The sequence below is a fragment of the Medicago sativa genome, chromosome 6 (genome assembly GCF_051527215.1).
Source record: "Medicago sativa cultivar Bolivia chromosome 6, Bolivia_mono, whole genome shotgun sequence".
Taxonomy (NCBI): domain Eukaryota; kingdom Viridiplantae; phylum Streptophyta; class Magnoliopsida; order Fabales; family Fabaceae; genus Medicago; species Medicago sativa.
The window spans coordinates 6,465,247-6,483,419 of record NC_140754.1 but is presented as its reverse complement, the minus strand read 5'-3'; the positions used below and the strand labels follow the sequence as shown (position 1 = coordinate 6,483,419).

Here is an 18,173-nt window from a genome sequence, read left to right as displayed (position 1 = left end):
TTTTCAAGATCAGGGAAAACAAGTGCTGCCATACATGGTATCCAGGTTGACAATAACAGATGCAATCATACAATAAACATTATTCACTGCAAAATAGGAATTCAGGAGAAAGAAAATGTTTGTATGTTTCCACCTTTGGCACATAAACCTAGTAGTACATCTTTCTAACACTCATGAAAATGTTTGTATGTTTCTACCTTTGAAACTTAGGTACAAAAGCAAGCCTACAGGCTTTCATCATGAAAATGCCGAGCATTTGAGTTCAACCACTCATGAATTCCGCACTGGCAAGAGAATTCTATTATTCAATAGGAATTTAACTTCAACCACCAAGCTAAGAGGTGCAAAAAATCAGGTAATTGATCACTAGACAACAGATACAGTTATTTCTAAGCTGCAAGCCAAGCTTGTCCCTCGTAAAAGCACCAGAGTTGCTATACATTTCCTCTTAGTTTATGCAAAATTTATGAACCTTAAAATGTTTATAAATTTGAAGCATAGATGAACAAAAGGGTACCATTTCAAGTTGAATAATGTTTTGAGGCACCAATGCACCATGGCATGAAGTTTCCCAACCTACTCTAGTACAAACTCATTAAGGTAAAAGAAACCACAAATTATGTAGTTGATCCAGCTTTAATCATATTCACAACAAAACATCACACAATTGATATTTGATGGAATCTGTCATCGTAGGTCAATACGTTAGAGCATTTGTTTTGTTTTTCCAAGTGGACAGCATACGATGCAGGACAAACTGGGTCGCTTAGCATTAAATAATGGGTCGTGTCGCAGTTTGAGTTTTGTAATTTTCAGTCATAATACTGTAATTCTTAATGAGCTGACTGTTATGGTACAGTAGCACAATGCTGTTCATTTAGTGTAGCTCAGACAAGTTTTAATTTATACTTGTTAGTAGCTTTCATTGAACTTATTTTAGACAACTACAATAAGATATACCCTACTAAGTTGTTGACAATCTAGAATTTGACTTAAACTACGATTAAAGGGATCTAGTGAATGATACAGGGGACAGTTTCATACTTCATTGACAACAAAAGCTTCTAATCATTGTACACGGTGGTAAAACAGAGTTCCAGCTGTCTATCATTTTCTTTTTCTATTTTTCTTATGTGATTACATATTTAAAGCTATGATATCGAATCTACTAGTGTTTTGCTAATATTACTCATTCATGCCACATAGAAATGATAAACTTATGTCCTCATCATACTTGAAAATGTAAGAAAAAAAAATTCCTAAAAATTTTGATTACAAAGAACAACCGAAGTACGAAATCGGCATGTTGAACAAAAGCGAATCATTCGAGCAATTGAAACATCAAGTTCATCAGCATACCTCTTGTATAATCATACACATGTTCTGCTTTCTTAAACTCATACAAACATCTGTCCCGCTTTGCATAAACATAAAAGAGCATCAAAATTGCTTCCTTTTATTCCTGAAAAGTTTATCTCGCTTTGCATAAACATAAGAGATAGCAATGAAAGCCACGGCAGAAGTTGACACTGAAAACCATGGAAAGGGAGGATCCTTAAAGCACGTGAGTGATGCCTCGATTTCTTGAGAGGCATCATACACGATGGAGTGAATGGCATACAGATCATGATCAGAAGACCTCAAGTAAAACAAAGCCATCTCGTAATCCAGATGCGACAACGCGGACACTGCCTTGTTCAGCTTGTACTTGAAAAGGTTCCATCTCTGAACAAACTCATTGTGTTGCTTCGGCTTGAGCAGATTCCTATCCCCACCGTGCGTTTCTATAGACTGCAAAACATCATGAGCACTCGAAACACTATAATTCAACGACGTCAACAGAACATTCCTCTTAGCAGCATCCTTCTGCACAAAAGACAACGACGAAATCTGCGAAAACGGCCCAAACGGTGTCTGCCCCATACTCCAAGTATAATCAACCAAAGTACTATTATGCAAAGGACTCCAATTCAAATGCGTTGGCGAAACCCCCCACATACTCTGCAAAACTGATCCAACAATCGGCCTCTCAAGCTCCCTCGTATGCACAAACACATGCCGTCCATTACAACTATAATCACTCACCGTCTGCGTATTCCTCGTCCTAACCGCAATCACCATATCCTTAAAAGCAACACTCTGATGATACCGATCCAACATCAACAACGAAGTATAATCCAAATCAAAAACATAAACCGGAACAACCCTACCTAAATCCTCCTCCTCCGGTATCACCGCAATCTTCCTCATCTCATCACCATTATCAGACAGAATCTGATGCAACCTCTTCGAATCCAAATACTCACTCACAATCAAAGTATAATTATCAAACAAAAACCTCGACGTATACGAATTAATCGACTTCGAAATCGCAAACGAACAAATCGAACACTCGTCATACTTAACTTCATAAACCCTAAACTCCAATTTCTGATCCCTAAACAAAACATTACCATCCCTAAACCTTTTCTCAATCAATTTCCAATCTAAACCCTTCAAATCCTTCTCCTTCTCATCACCACCATAAACATGAACAAATTCCACCACAAGCTTCTCATCAAAACCTACAGGAATTCTCAAACTAGGAGCTAAAAATGTCTGATAAGAACTCATAACAATTGACGCGAGATCAGCCGAGATTGAACGGTCGCCCTTCGGACGACCGTTCAGTGTCGCGAAGGGATGAAACTCCCCTCGTGGAATTAATCCGTCTCCCGATATCGCCGGACCGTAATCGACCGGTCCGGCGGACAAATCAATCCAGAAATAACGATTCTCCGAATTCCAGAAAGTTCCAAGACAGTTAGTGAAGCCTGGTGAGGAATTATCAGATGCAGTGGAGGTGTATGAGTAAGCATAAGGTTTAACAGTTTTTGTGATAGGATCGGTTTTAGGTTCGGGGAGGTTAATAAGGTAAAGATGAAAACCGTTAGGTTCGGGATCGGGAGAGAGAGTATTGAAGTGGTTTTGTATGATTTTATCGATGGAGGAGTATGGGAAGGAAAGGAGTGAGGTTCGGAGGGAGGTAGGTGTGGTGACGTGGAGGTTAGTTAAGGTTTGGGTGAGGGATTGAGTTAGGGTTGGTTGAGAGAGAGTGGTGACGTGGAGGGTGTGGGAGAGAGAGAGAGTGTGGGAGAGAGAGGAGGAGATGAGGGAGAAGGGGGAGGGAGATTGAGAGAGGAAGGAAGAGAGGAGAGAGGGAGTGTTGACGGGGAAGGTTCCGATGAGGTGGATTGTGAGGGAGATTGGGAGAGATGGGAGAGAGAGGGAGAGAGAGAGTGGGAGAGAGGAGAGAGAGGTTTTGATTTGGGATGGGAGAGTGGTGAAGGTGTCTGTTGTGGCGGTTGGATCGGTGTGGGATTGGGTTGTTAGGTGGGAATCGAGGCCGATTATTGGTGTTGCGGTGGTGGTTGTGGTGATCAGCGCCACCAGTGTTATGAGGATTAAGGTGGTGGTTGACGGCATGGTGACGGTGGTGATCGGAGCGGTTGTTGTGGTTATGGAAGCATTTGAGTGAAGTGAAGTTCTGGAAATGAAATGAAATGAACGATGTTCTTTCTGATCTTGGAGTAACGCGGAATAGGTGAGTCAACTAGTAATTATAATAATAATATAATATAATAATATTGCAATTTTTTTTTAAACCGAATATCTTGGATTAATTAGTAAAAAGTAAAAAACTAATCATCTCTACCAAAAAAACTGCAGGGATCGAAATTCGAATGCGGATTCTCGACTTATTCATGTGGGTGAAATACTAGCCATCAGTTATTTGATAATTACTTGAGCTCAATCATTTGGTTTAATTGAATAATCTTTTGATTATTACTACTAATTTATCTATAACATTATGTGAATGCACATGATTCTTTTAGCTTAACTAAGTTTGACGTTAATTGATTTAACTATGATTTGTGTGTAAAAATCTAATAGTATGTGATTGCACCGCACAATAAAATAATAGGAAAACGACCCTTCATGAAATTTGAGGCTAAATGTTTCAACGTGTGTTTGAAAATTCATTTTTCCACCAAATTACATTGCATAGTGAGGGAGATGCAACACTTCGGAAAACGAATGAGACAATGTACAATGAAAGGTGTTGTTATGCATGATCTAACTTAGCTGACAATGTCAATATTGTTAAATTTGATATTTTATCAAAGTTCAAACTCAAAACCTCACCGTCTGAGTTTTATGTGGTGTTTATGATGTTGTCTACGTAAACAAATAGTGTGACTTCAAATACATTATATTCATGTACAATTAATTCATTTGCAATTTTTTAGTGATCTTTGCGATAGTTTGGCTCATGTGTAAGATAGTCCTATTTTTGCCAACTAATTTATTTTGTTTTGACAATATTGTAGAGACTAACATAGTAAAACCAATAAGTGAAATATCTTCTTTAAGGACAAAGTATTAAGGATTTTAGTGTAACATGAACCACAATTTTCCAAGTTATAAGTGCACGTTGGTGACTCCATCTCTGAGTCTGACCTTATATTTTTTTCATTCATTGGAACAACAAAAAACAATAAAGCAAAAGCAATTAAATAACACTCAACAGAAAGAGTCATTAACAGTAAAATAAAATGTCTAGCAGAAATACTCATAGAAGGGAGAAAAAAAAAAAATCAAATATCAGTAGTATTCTCATTCATTCATCAATGCACCATTTATATTGGATACAGCAATTCAAACAATAGTTGCAAGGAATTGAAAAATTGCAGGTTAAATGTAACCTTTTGATTGCAATAAAATATGATGTTACACAAGAGCAACTATACATGTACAGACTTTAGGCAACAGGCCATGTATTTCAGAAGATTCTGCTCTACTTCTAAAAAAAAAGTTATGTGCCTACATTAATCCGGAGCTCGTAATTTACAGCGAACAAAAATGGATTACTTTAGTCAGCTCCACATTCGTTTTCTTTGACTGCATTCTTCATACGTTCCCTGCATACAAAGAGGAAATCAAAAGAATAAATATTTGCTGCTTGAAGAAGATCAGCATATGCAAAAGTTCACTTGAAATAATAACATCATGCGAAGTTAGCAGCGATTAAATAGGCAGGCATTGATATGTGTTGTTTGAGCATAAGTTAGCAGCGATTAAATAAGGCCTAATCTTGCAATCTATTGTGACATAGAAGGCGGCGAAAAAAGCAAGACAAATGCATAGAAAGGTAATAATATGAGAAACACATACCCCTTCGACCATCACAAAATCTTCAGACGGGGTAGATTAAGATCTGCATTTAGCATGAATAATGGGGCCTAACTGCGACCTGTCCATGTCTGTTGTTATTCCATTAGGTGCATTGAGGTATACAGCTTCTCTACTCATCCAATCCTCCGTTTCATCACTGTAAAACACGTCAAAAGGTTCTCCACATAATGCACATGTATTTTGATCCTCGTCGGCAGGAACTGCCAACTCTTCGTCTTCTTTCTTTTCCTCAGTGGTCTCGGTTGGCAAAAAACCTGGAGCTGACTTGACTCCCAATGCCTCGGCACCTTTAAGCCACATCGTCTCACTCACAAACCACTTGCGAGAGGGTTTCTGCTTATTGTTTTTGGACATACGATTCTTAGTTACATGCCAATCCATGTGACTGCTGTGCTCATCTTTGGATTTGAATCGGAGGCCACAAGTTGTGCACTGTCTAGGAAAATCACCATATAAGGCACGGATTACAGATTCATGACGAACCTTGAGAATATTTGGATCAAACTCAGGGCCAATAAAATCCTACAAACATAATATAATAACAAAATTGGTACGCAATTAAACAATAATGGAAGGAAAATGTGATATAAAAATTGAACTAAGGATTGATTTAGTTACCTCCGCAGGGGCTTGATTAGCTGATTTAGTTACCTCCGCAGGGCTTTGATTAGCCAATTTAGTTACCTCCGCAGGGGCTTGATTAGCCAATGAGATAACACCTTGGGCCACGAGTGAACTAATCAAATTAGAATATCCTACAGTTGGCTGTTGGCTTGACACATTAGGACCAGGATTCGGATGAGGTAGAATCTGGGGTAGAGCATGGCCAGCTGGAGGTAAAGGTCGGAAAGAGTTGTTTCCGATTCTTTGGTCTGGCATAGGAAGTGGCATAACAGGTCGTGCATTTGGCAGGGGGCCATGTCTTGGCAAAGTGAATTGCGACACTGCTGGATTCTGAGATGGAAAAAACTGGAAAGGCGGTGTTTGTCCACTGGTTGGCGAGTTAGGCAACTGATGCAGGTTTCTTTTACTGATACCATTGTTCTCAACACCATGTTCATGCACAGGAATAGGTCTATTAATTAGACCATGACTAACAGTGGTAGTATTAGCATTTATTGATTCGAATGGATTCCTAACAGGATTCTTCGATGGATATATAGGAGGGCGTGGAGCATGCACATTTACGGAGGACCTCGTTTCTAAAGTTGCTGGCGAAACTGGTGGATGGTACTCAGTATTAGAATTGAGACCAGGAAACACCCTTGACACTGAAGAAGTTGCATTTGCTGCAATAGCAGCGGGCTTCCCAGTTGCTGGTGTCGGAATCATATCTTCCCAATTGAACTCCTCCTCTTCGGTATTCTTCCATGAAGTTTCTTGTCTTTTCGCACTACCATAGGCATCAATTAGAGCTATTGGATTTTGACGAGGTTGTCCGTTGCTGCGATAGCTGAACTCATCAAAACATCTTTTTCGCGGAAAGTGTGAGAAAACTGAAAGAATTTGTTGGTGTTTCTCTCCTGGCAAGCATCTTCTTCCTTTATCAAAAACTATTCAAATTCTGAATTCACAAGAAATATAAGTTAGAGAAAATTCCAACAATGTTCTTGATGTGCCTTACACTAATAGAGGGAAAACATGATTATCATAAATGTGCATATAAACACCAATGTGAACAAAAATAAAAAATCATCTAAATATCATAATTCAATTAAAAGTGGTGCCACAACCTAATAGACACAAAATTGGATGATCAAAGATCAAATGTTTCAGGATTAAAAAAAATAGGAAAAATCAAAGAAGACTAATCTAAAATACATCATTAAGGTATCGAGTATATTGATTAAAAATCAACCATATATCGTAGCCGAATTTGGACTAACCGCATACGCTATTTAGAACAAAATGTTGTCCAATAATTGCTATAGTTGTGACACTTCACTATCATATTTAAAATCTTCCTCTTTCTAATATTTTTGTTTTCCTTTTTTTTTTCATAATCAAAAAGAAAAACGGATACAACAAACAGAAGCATGCAAAATTCACAATGTTTTCAAAGATTCTTGGAACCATTCATTAATTCCATTCATTATAAATCATTATTATTAATCAACATTCAAAATTCGAATTCATAAGAAAGAAAAAAACTCATTGATTCAATTTCATAATACGAATTAATTTTATGAATCAAAACAGAGATAAATTAAAAAGATTGAAGTTATTATGATCAATTCATAAAGCAACACTCCTCGAAATTAGGCGCAACACTTATGTACATGATTACATCATATTATGTGATTTACTCAAATTAGGCGTCAGACATGCGTCCGACATCAACACCAACACCAACACCGATTACTTTAGATTACGTGATTTGATCAAATTATTAACGGTGTTGGTGTGTCGGTCTCCATGTTGTGTCTGATATCTATATCAGTATTAATTACAAAACGATGAATTGCATGATCAGTTCATTTAAAACAAAACCACTCAATTAGAGTCTATAAAATTAGGGCTAGGGTTTAAGAATCGGGAAAAACCTATGTTCAAAAAATAAAGATAGAAAGAGTTAGAGAGAGAAAAAGAAACATACAAACGTGTTAAAGCTTTGTTTGTCTGATGTTGACGCAGTTGTTGTTGTTTTCTTAATTAATCGTTTTCTTTATTCTTAACTTTCTTATTGCTAGTTACGACTTACGAGTATTATTTCTTTTGAAGGAGACTTACGAGTTGCGACTATTTATATAACTAGGGTTACCATAATTTTGCTTAATTTAAGACGAATAATGAAATGATTAAACTAATGTGATCCTCGTCATTTTAATTGTAATCGTTGATTAAGTTTGATCCAACGATTGTCATTTATTTTGAGGTAATCCGATTGAAGTTTATCTAAATTATTATAGTAACAATTTTTTTAAGGGCTAAATTATAGTAACTGTTGTTACCGAAAAATACTCTCACGAGTATCTAACTAAGCGTACATTGAGGGATAAGTAAAAGTAGTTTGCTTAAATTTTTATTAAAAGGTAGTAAATAATTTGGAGTTTAATAAATTAAAAACTAGTAGAATACACAGTTTTTCCGTAAGAATCGCGTAATATTACGGTAATTATATAAAAAAATTACATCGTTAATTTGTCAATGTTTAAATACATTAAATAAAAATTATTAGCATTAATCTAATGTTTCTCTTTTATACACAAAAATCAATTAAATATTTGAGTCGCACTCGTCGGAGATTTTATTTACGTATGTATGCGAAAACAAATTTTTTTGTATCGAGAAAGTATATATGATAAATTTTAAAAACTTGTGACTATTTTCAAATATCAACATTAATGTTGTGCTTTTGTTATTTTATATGAAAAACACCTTTCAATATTTGCATCACGTCCGTTGTGGATTTTAAATGTTTATATATGCGGGAACAAATTTTAATGTACATATATGAGAAAGTCAATATCATAAATTTTTAAAAACCCATGACCATTTTTTAAAGATCAAAATTAACGTAGTGTTTCTATTAAATAACTTTTATTTTATATGTAAGACACCGTTAAATATTTGCACCGTACTCATTGATGATTTTATAAGCTTACATATGCGGAAGCAAATTTTTATGTACCGATATGATAAAATTTTGAAAACTTATGACTATTTTAAAAAAATAAATTTTATATAGTGTTTCCATTTACTTTTTTTTTTGTTTTTTTATGCAAATCAGTGAGCTTAAGATATTAAAAAGTGACCTTTACCCCACACTCGTTGATTTTTTTTAGGGATTAATAGCAAATTAATTATGAAACCCACAAAAGTAGTGAGATTAAAAGCTTAATGGATGACATATTAGGTAATTTGGTGGATATCAACTTTAATATATTTTTTTTGAGCAAATAGTCACTTTAGTCCCTGACTTTGCACCTCGCTGTCACATAGGTCCCTGACTCAAGATTAAATACAAACAAGTCCCTGACTCTACACTTCCGTTATCACTTTAGTCCCTGCCGTTAAAAAAAATCTGTTAAGTGATGATGTGGCACGTTGACAAGGAGTATGACGTGTCACAGGGACTAAAGTGAAAGTAAAAAATGGTCACTTTGGTCTCTGAATCGAAAATCAATATCCTCAATTTACTGTTAGATCCCTGACTGTGTGTACTAACTGTCAGTTAGGTCCCTGAATCGAAAATCAATATCCTCAATTTACTGTTAGGTCCCTGACTGTGTGTACTTACTATCAGTTAGGACCCTGACATTAAACACGAAATTTCACTAAGATCTTTGGCAAATTGTTAGTTTAACATGCTACTTACTCAACACTAAGGTATTTGTGCTAAATATCAAAATATTATTATAACACTTATAAAAATGATTCCATAGTTTAATAACAAATGTTTCCATAACATAACTATTAAGTCATTAATGTCAACCATAGAGTAATTAAAAGATTGCACCATATTTGGGCATATAATTCAACAAGTCATTACATAATGATTCAGCAAAATATTAAACAAAATATCGCACCACAATTGTGCTTATAATTTAGCAATTTCGGTACATAAATAAACTAACAAACATCACATAGTTGGCCTCGGACCCCTTGGAGTTGGCATGTAAGCATTTGTAGTTCATTCAGATGTGCATTTGGATTTTGACCCCTAATTTCGTGTTTACTATCAGGGACTTGACTGACAGTAAGTATACACAGTCAGGGACCTAACAGTAAATTGATGATATTGATTTTCGATTCAGGGACCTAACTGACAGTAAGTATACACAGTCAGGGATCTAACAGTAAATTGAGGATATTGATTTTCGATTCAGGGACCAAAGTGACCATTTTTTTACTTTCACTTTAGTCCCTGTGACACGTCATACTCCTTGTCAGCGTGCCACATCATCACTTAACAGATTTTTTTAACGGCAGGGACTAAAGTGATAACGGAAGTGTAGAGTCAGGGACTTGTTTGTATTTAATCCTGAGTCAGGGACCTATGTGACAGCGAGGTGCAGAGCCAGGGACTAAAGTGACTATTTGCTATATTTTTTTTTAGAGGTAATTAGTAATAGTGAATCACGAGGCCACTAAATTAGTGGTATTAAGAGTCTAAAAGTTTGTTACACATTATAAAAAAGTGACTTTAATATTTAATAATATATAGATTAAGGGTTTGTTTGTTTCAGATTTTGCAGAAAGGAAAAAAATCACTTTTTCCATTTTTAAGTGTTTGTTTAGTGTCTTTTGAACTTAAGTTAGTAGGCAGGTACATTGCATAATAAATGCAGTGGCCAAGGTTCAAATTCAGGACACCCTACTTATTCACCTTAAAGTTAAATTTCTAGTCACTAGATTACTTGACAAAAAAAATGTTTGTTTAGTAATTTTTTTTTAGTCAAAAAAATCATTTTTGACTCTAAAATGAAAAGCTATTAGAATTTTCAAGTGTTCTTCATCGTAATTTTATTAAAAAAATCACTTTAATATAAGGATAGAGCTAGAAAGGAGACCAGCAGAGGCCACAGTCTCCCATAAACTTTAAGAAAAAAAAACTATGCTAGTATGCTACAATATTTTTTTGTCTCAATATTTATTTTTTGTGAACTGTGTACTGACCTTTTTTAGACTCAATATATTGAGCCTTAAACATCTAAGTTCCCATGCTTATTAATTGCATTAATCTTTAATGAAAATCTTTGACACCAAAAACAAAGTGGAGTCTTTTCTACAATTTTTAGAAGAATCGTAACCGTTGACTACAGAACTCTAGTTTATAATTCCTTGTTGCAATTTTGCTTTTGAAATATCGAATAATTGCCTACAATTTTGTATGCACACACAACTGCCTACGATTCCATGGTCACAATTGCATCCTCCTACGTTTGCATTTTAGTTGTTTCATGGTATCTTTTTGTGCTTGTCATAGATCGTTCTAGTCTCGTATTTCTCTAAAAAACCTCAATGTACTCAACTTCCTTATATCCTTAAATTTTCTTATAATTTTGAATATATCTTGTAATTACTTATATATCTTGTATATAGTATACATTTAAAATTTATTTTTTCTTCACCAAATTATACTTTCAACTCTGTTCCCCCCTATGCTAAATTTCTGGCTCCATCCTTCCTTTAATATAGTTGTCTACAAATAAGTTAAAAATCACTTGTCTAAAAAAAAGTCTTTTTTATTATGGTAAACAAACACAAAACATTTTTTACTTCTTATAAAATCTCTAAAAAGTTACGGACTTAAGAAAGTAAGTGATATAAGAAAGTTGAGTACATAATCAAAAGTTATTTAGAGATTAATATCAAAATCACTTACTTTCTTAATACTTAATATACAGACTTTTAAAGATTATTTTCTAGCAATTTTATAGAAAACGAAAAGTTATTATGTATTTGTTTACCATAATCAAAATCACTTTAAAAAATGATTTTTAACTTGTTTGGAAACAACTATAAGTGAATTTTTTATTATAAAATTACCATGAAGGATATTGAATTTATATATCTAGGTTTACGATAAATGTGTTTAATTTATTGAAATGATTAGTTGTGTGTTCGGTGTCTGACACCGACAAACGTCGTTACGTTGAAATAATTCATTTTTTCAATTTACTACCAGTTCAATGTGTCAATATCAATATTATGTCTAGTGTCTATGTCTATGTTAGTGCTTCATAGTATTCTAGGATCAAAATGACTTGCTAAAGAGATGTTTGAAGATGTGTATGCAATTTCAATAAAATAAAGGACAGTATTGATGATTTCACCTCACACATATCTAATATCTCGAAAATTGTTTTGCAGTTTATGTTGGAATAATACAGCGGTAAGCAGAAACATTCGTGTCAATATTTCAATAAGATTTCTGGGTTTTAGTCATATTCGAATTATACAATCCGAAAATACCCAAAATACTTTTCGAATTATAGAATCCAAACGAGGGTATTATCAGTGTATGATAACTAGAATTATCAGTGTTTTTATTTACTTCTAGTCTAATATCCAAAGTTTTAGTTGTTAGTTTGAACAACATATATAGGCTTGGTCTTCTTGTTCAATCATTGTGGCTCGATATTGATTTTGTTTGTCAAACTTTAATGACCCTAATAAGGATTAATTTCTTATTTTGGTGCTTGGACACCAGAATGCATCTACCGCTAATTCATACTCTATTGAAGCTTGTAGAAAACAAAGCATCCACATTACACTTCATAAAATCTCGCAGAGGACACAACCGCTTCATTTGAGGATTTACCATACCTATCGATCTCGTCCTTCTGCCCATTTCTCTAGCTTCCATCCATTCTTCTATCATCATTTTCCACTTATAGACAACCTCAGCCGGGCTTTCAACTTTGCCTTACCAAACTGCGGTATTTCTATTATTGCGAGAAATTTGCCGCAGAATATGCAAAAAAACTTCCATGAATTGATGAATTGCGTTCATGTCTGCTCTACGACTCCCATCAAACCCATCATCCACCACACCTCTTCGCTCCTATCACAGTACATGAATAAATGCATGGAATTTTCAGGTGTTATCACACACCAAGCACACTGATCGACGACTTCAATGCCTTTTTCATGTAGTCTATTTCTTGTTCGATGCACATCTCGAGCAGCCCTCCGTAAAAAGTTTCATACTTTTGGTGTGGAACCTCAATGCTCCAAAGAACACTATCCACCTTTGGCATTGGCATCCAGTCTCCACCTCGTACGGTTCTCCTCAACTTCACCACGTCCTCCACTAATGATTTGACCTCACACATTCATATAAACAAGATGGCTATTTACCCTTCAGTTAAATTTTTGTCTCTTTTTTTATCAATGTAAATTAGCTCATTTCATTAAAGAGAGTAGAATGAGTACATGTAGGGATATTAAAATAAACTTGAGAACTAGCACCATATATGATCAACAACACTGACTTATCTCTTAGAGAACTCAACATGAGAGTTGTAAGCACTAGACTCAATTATATGATTACACTTCCTAATATCAAATCCAGACTTGATACAATCTTGCATAGTACTATTATAAGCATCAACTACAATCTTGGGTTGTTAGGGAATCGAGGCCGATAATTGGTGTTGTGGTGGTTGTTGAGCGTGGTTGTGGTGGTGATCAGAGTGGTTGTGTTATGTGTTTGGTGAAAAGGAGTGCTACCGGTAAATTGCGATGATAACGTAATAAAAGTAGTAATTGGTGAAACGATGTTCTCACCTCGTGCGGTATTGTTGAGCGTAAAGACTAGCATTTTCTCATAAACTTATTTTTATCGGTCCGATTTTAATTATAAGAAAAAATTAATTTTTCAGATTCATTCAACAACTATCACGTATTTTAATAGGCAACTTATCACTTTTTACCGCAGGTCTTCTCTAATCGTTGTATTACCTCTCCTTAGTGATGTAAATAATGTGTAAGTGTTATTTAAACCATAGGAGCTTCTCTATATTAGATTGTAAAACTATCTCCTCGTCCTAATTTTTTATTAAACAAACTTTTTTTTTGAAGAAATTATTAAACAAACTTTGTGTTTACAATTTCCATAAATTCATGGACTACAATGATTGCATGAAAATGATTATTTACCCTTTAGTTTAATTTTTGTTCATCTTGCAGTATAGAGAATGAAATTCACTTCATTTAGTGATATTCAAATGAGTTTCACGCACTAATTATAAATACAAAATTTGTTTAAAATTTGTCAAAAGAAAGAATGTGTTGAATAATTGTACCAAAGTGTTGGGAATTTTGTTACAAATTAATTATATTGCTAAATTTTTTGTAAGATATAAACAAAAGTGAAATTAAATAAAATATATTTTGGAATGCATACCGTCAATGTAAATTAGTTTTATACTAGTAATATACAATAAGAATGGAGGATTTCGTAATTATTTTTTAAAAGAAGTTATAAAATAAACATACATGATAATATGATCGTTTCTTATTTAACGACGTTGTAAAACTAGTGTACACCATGAATGTATATCCATTAGACTCAATTTGTTTATATTTTGTTTATAAATCATAATTACTATTAATTTATTTGTAACTATGTGAACTATGTGATTCATTCACTTTAATCAAGTGTTGTTTAAGACTAGTGTTGGTTAAGAGTGTGTAGAAATTCAATATTCTTTTTTGCTTTGATAGAAATCCAAATTCCGCAATAGCACCGTACATTAAATATATATAATAGGGAGAAAAATAATGACGTTTCATAGAATTTTAAGCTAAGAAGATCTCCAAAGAATTTTGATTGAGGAATAAGACAACACGCTAGGAAGGGTTTGGACTCAAATACATTCAAAGTAAACGAATTAATTAAATCTCTTATTTAAGGACAAAGTGTTAAAGATTATAGTGTAACATGAACTATTTTCTAAGTTACATTGCACATTGGTGACTCCATCCCAAAGCCAGGGACGGATCCAAACTTTAGGTACATGTGGAGCTAAAATTTCAAATAAATAATACTCCCTCCGTCCCATAATAATTGAACCATTTGCAAAAAAAAAATGTCCCAAAATAACTGAGCCATTTCATTTTTCAATACAATATTAATTACTTTTTTCCCTTTATAACTCTAATTAATACTACTTTCATTATTATAATTCAATATATTCCACTTTACATTTATGATAGTGGAAAATACACAAATACTCCCTCCGGTCCTTATTATAAGAAACAATTAACTTTTTTGGTTCATTGTGCAAGTGATGTATCTAGTCTATATTTACAATAAGATACATTAATTATTCTATGAACCTAAAAAGTCAACTTTTTCTTATACTCCCTCCGTTTCAAAATACATGTCCAAGTCAACCACTTCACATATGCCAATGCACAATTTTGACCGTTAATATCTTTAATTATATAAAATAAAAAATTATAAAAATTTAATATTTTGAAAATATTTGTCGAGACAAATCAAACAACATCTTACATGCTAATATTTGTATTTACAGATTAGTTAAAAAGTATGGTCAAAGTAAGTCAAGTGAATAGTGCACACTGTAAAAATTGGACATGTATTTTGAAATGGAGGGAGTAATAAGGACCGGAGGGAGTACTTAACAAGTGCACTTAAAACTATTTTTCTCTCTCCTTCATTTATACATTTTTCTTAATACATGTGAAATGAGCTTTTGGCTCAGTTAATCTGGGACGGAAGGAGTAATACAAACTATTTTTTTTAATCGACAAATATTATTACCTTATTGTTTGATACAATACATTACAACGAAAATCATCTCCTATCCATTTGTTGAAAATGAGATAAAATGACATCATTGTTAATTGTTAATAGAACATCTCTTAGCCACTGATTACCCATTTTATTACATAGGTTACTCTTCACAACTTTCATAGCTAAAAAAACACGTTCCACACTTGCAGTTGCTACCGTACGTGTGTGCTATATGTGTTTTATCTATTAAAATTAAAAAAAAAAAAAATAGGGAAAAACATGTGGAGCTATAGTCCCATATAGCTCCAACATGCATCCGTCCCTGCCCAAAGCTTAGAATTTTTTCATTCATTGAAACAACAAAACAATAGAGCAAAAGTAATTAAATAACACTAAGACAAAGAAGCCATTGACAGTAAAATAAAATCTCTAGCAGAAATACTCATAGAAGGGAATAAAAAAACATCAAATATCAGTAGTATTCTCATTCATTCATCAATGCACCATTTATATTGGATACAACAATTCAAACAATAGTTGCAAGGAATTGAAAAATTGCAGGTTAAATGTAACCTTTTGATTGCAATAAAATATGATGTTACACAAGAGCAACTATACATGTACATAATTTAGGCCAGAGGCCATGTATTTCAGAAGATTCTGCTCTACTTTAAAAAGAAATTGTAAAACCATACATTAATCAGGAACTCGTAAGTTACAGCGAACAAAAATGGACTACTTTAGTCAGCTCCACATTCGTTTCTTTGACAGCGTTCTTCATACGTTCCCTGCATACAAAGAGGAAATCAAAAGAATAAATATTTGCTGCTTGAAGAACATCAGCACATGCAAAAGTTCACTTGAAATAATAACATCATGCGAAGTTAGCAGCGATTAAATAGGCAGACATTGATATGTGTTGTTTGAGCATAAGTTAGCAGCGATTAAATAAGGCCTAATCTTGCAATCTATTGTGACATAGAAGGCGGCGAAAAAAAAAACAAGACAAATGCATATTAAGGTAATAATATGAGAAACACATACCCCTTCATATATCGCAAAATCCTCAGACGGGGTAGATTAAGATCTGCATTTAGCATGAATAATGGGGCCTAACTGCGACCTGTCCATGCCTGTTGTTATTCCATTAGCCGCATTAAGGTATACAACTCCTCTGCACATCCAATCCTCCATTTCATCACTGTAAAACACGTCAAACGGTTCTCCACATAATGCACATGTATTTTGATCCTCGTCGGCAGGAACTGCCAACTCTTCGTCTTCTTTCTTTTCTTCAGTGGTCTCGGTTGGCAAAAAACCTGGAGCTGACTTGACTCCCAATGCCTCGGCACCTTTAAGCCACATCGTCTCACTCACAAACCACTTGCGAGAGGGTTTCTGCTTATTGTTTTTAGACATACGATTGTTAGTTACATGCCAATCCATGTGACTGCTGTGCTCATCTTTGGATTTGAATCGGAGGCCACAAGTTGTGCACTGTCTAGGAAAATCACCATATAAGGCACGGATTACAGATTCATGACGAACCTTGAGAATATTTGGATCAAACTCAAGGCCAATAAAATCCTACAAACATAATATAATAACAAAATTGGTACGCAATTAAACAATAATGGAAGGAAAATGTGATATAAAAATTGAACTAAGGATTGATTTAGTTACCTCCGCAGGGGCTTGATTAGCCGATTTAGTTACCTCCTCAGGGGTTTGATTAGCCAATTTAGTTACCTCCGCAGGGGCTTGATTAGCCAATGAGATAACACCTTGGGCCACGAGTGAACTAATCAAATTAGAATATCCGACAGTTGGCTGTTGGCTTGACACATTAGGACCAGGATTCGGATGAGGTAGAATCTGGGGTAGAGCATGGCCAGCTGGAGGTAAAGGTCGGAAAGAGTTGTTTCCGATTCTTTGGTCTGGCATAGGAAGTGGCATAACAGGTCGTGCATTTGGCAGGAGGCCATGTCTTGGCAAAGTGAATTGTGACGCTGCTGGATTCTGAGATGGAAAAGACTGGAAAGGCGGTGTTTGTCCAACTGGTTGGCGAGTTAGGCAACTGATGCAGGTTTCTTTTACTGATACCATTATTCGCAACACCATGTTCATGCACAGGTATAGGTCTATTAATTAGACCATGACTCACAGCGGTACTATTAGCATTTATTGATTCGAACGGATTCCTAACAGGATTCTTCGATGGATATATAGGAGGACGTCGAGCATGCACATTTACGGAGGGCCTTGTTTCAAAAGTTGCTGGCAAAACTGGTGGACAAGGTTGCACCCTTGACACTGAAGATGTGGCACTGGCGGCAACAGTAACAGGCATTTCTGATGAGAATAGAAACCAATAGTTGGTGTCGGAATCATATCTTCCCAATTGAACTCCTCTTCAGTATTCATCCATGAAGTTTCTTGTCTTTTCTCACTACCATAGGCATCAATTAGAAATCTTGGATTTTGACGAGGTTGTCCGTGGCTGAGATAGCTGAACTCATCAAAACATCTTTTTCGTGGAAAGTTTGAGATAAATGATGAAGAATTTGTAGGTATTTCTCTCCGGGCAAGCATCTTCTTCCTTTATCCGAAGCTATTCAAATCTGAAGCCAAAAAAAATTATTGGTTAGAGAAAATTCCAACAATGTTCTTGATATATGCCATAGACTAATAGAGGGAAAACATGATTATCATAAATGTGAACATCAAT

The 18,173-nt window shown here is 34.7% G+C and overlaps 2 protein-coding genes and 1 pseudogene across 3 annotated transcripts; all 3 read right to left on the bottom strand.

The window, feature by feature from the left end:
• Nucleotides 1-1,021: 1,021 nt before the first annotated feature.
• Nucleotides 1,022-3,571, bottom strand: LOC146912396 (uncharacterized). Its single transcript, XM_085720468.1, has one exon. It carries the CDS (start codon nucleotides 3,463-3,465, stop codon nucleotides 1,441-1,443), a length of 2,025 nt encoding a protein of 674 aa, XP_085576594.1. The 5' UTR covers nucleotides 3,466-3,571; the 3' UTR covers nucleotides 1,022-1,440.
• A 1,652-nt stretch (nucleotides 3,572-5,223) lies between these two features.
• On the bottom strand, nucleotides 5,224-6,896 carry LOC146912395 (polyadenylation and cleavage factor homolog 4-like). The gene is made up of 2 exons (XM_085717568.1): nucleotides 5,920-6,896; nucleotides 5,224-5,757 (listed from the first exon to the last, which is right to left on the bottom strand). Exons 1-2 carry the CDS (start codon nucleotides 6,565-6,567, stop codon nucleotides 5,251-5,253), a joined length of 1,155 nt encoding a protein of 384 aa, XP_085573694.1. The 5' UTR covers nucleotides 6,568-6,896; the 3' UTR covers nucleotides 5,224-5,250.
• Nucleotides 6,897-16,185: 9,289 nt separating this feature from the next.
• Nucleotides 16,186-18,061, bottom strand: LOC146912394 (polyadenylation and cleavage factor homolog 4-like; annotated as a pseudogene). The gene is made up of 4 exons (XR_015016534.1): nucleotides 17,641-18,061; nucleotides 17,195-17,586; nucleotides 16,490-17,032; nucleotides 16,186-16,233 (listed from the first exon to the last, which is right to left on the bottom strand). The product of XR_015016534.1 is annotated as a polyadenylation and cleavage factor homolog 4-like (transcript).
• Nucleotides 18,062-18,173: the final 112 nt, after the last annotated feature.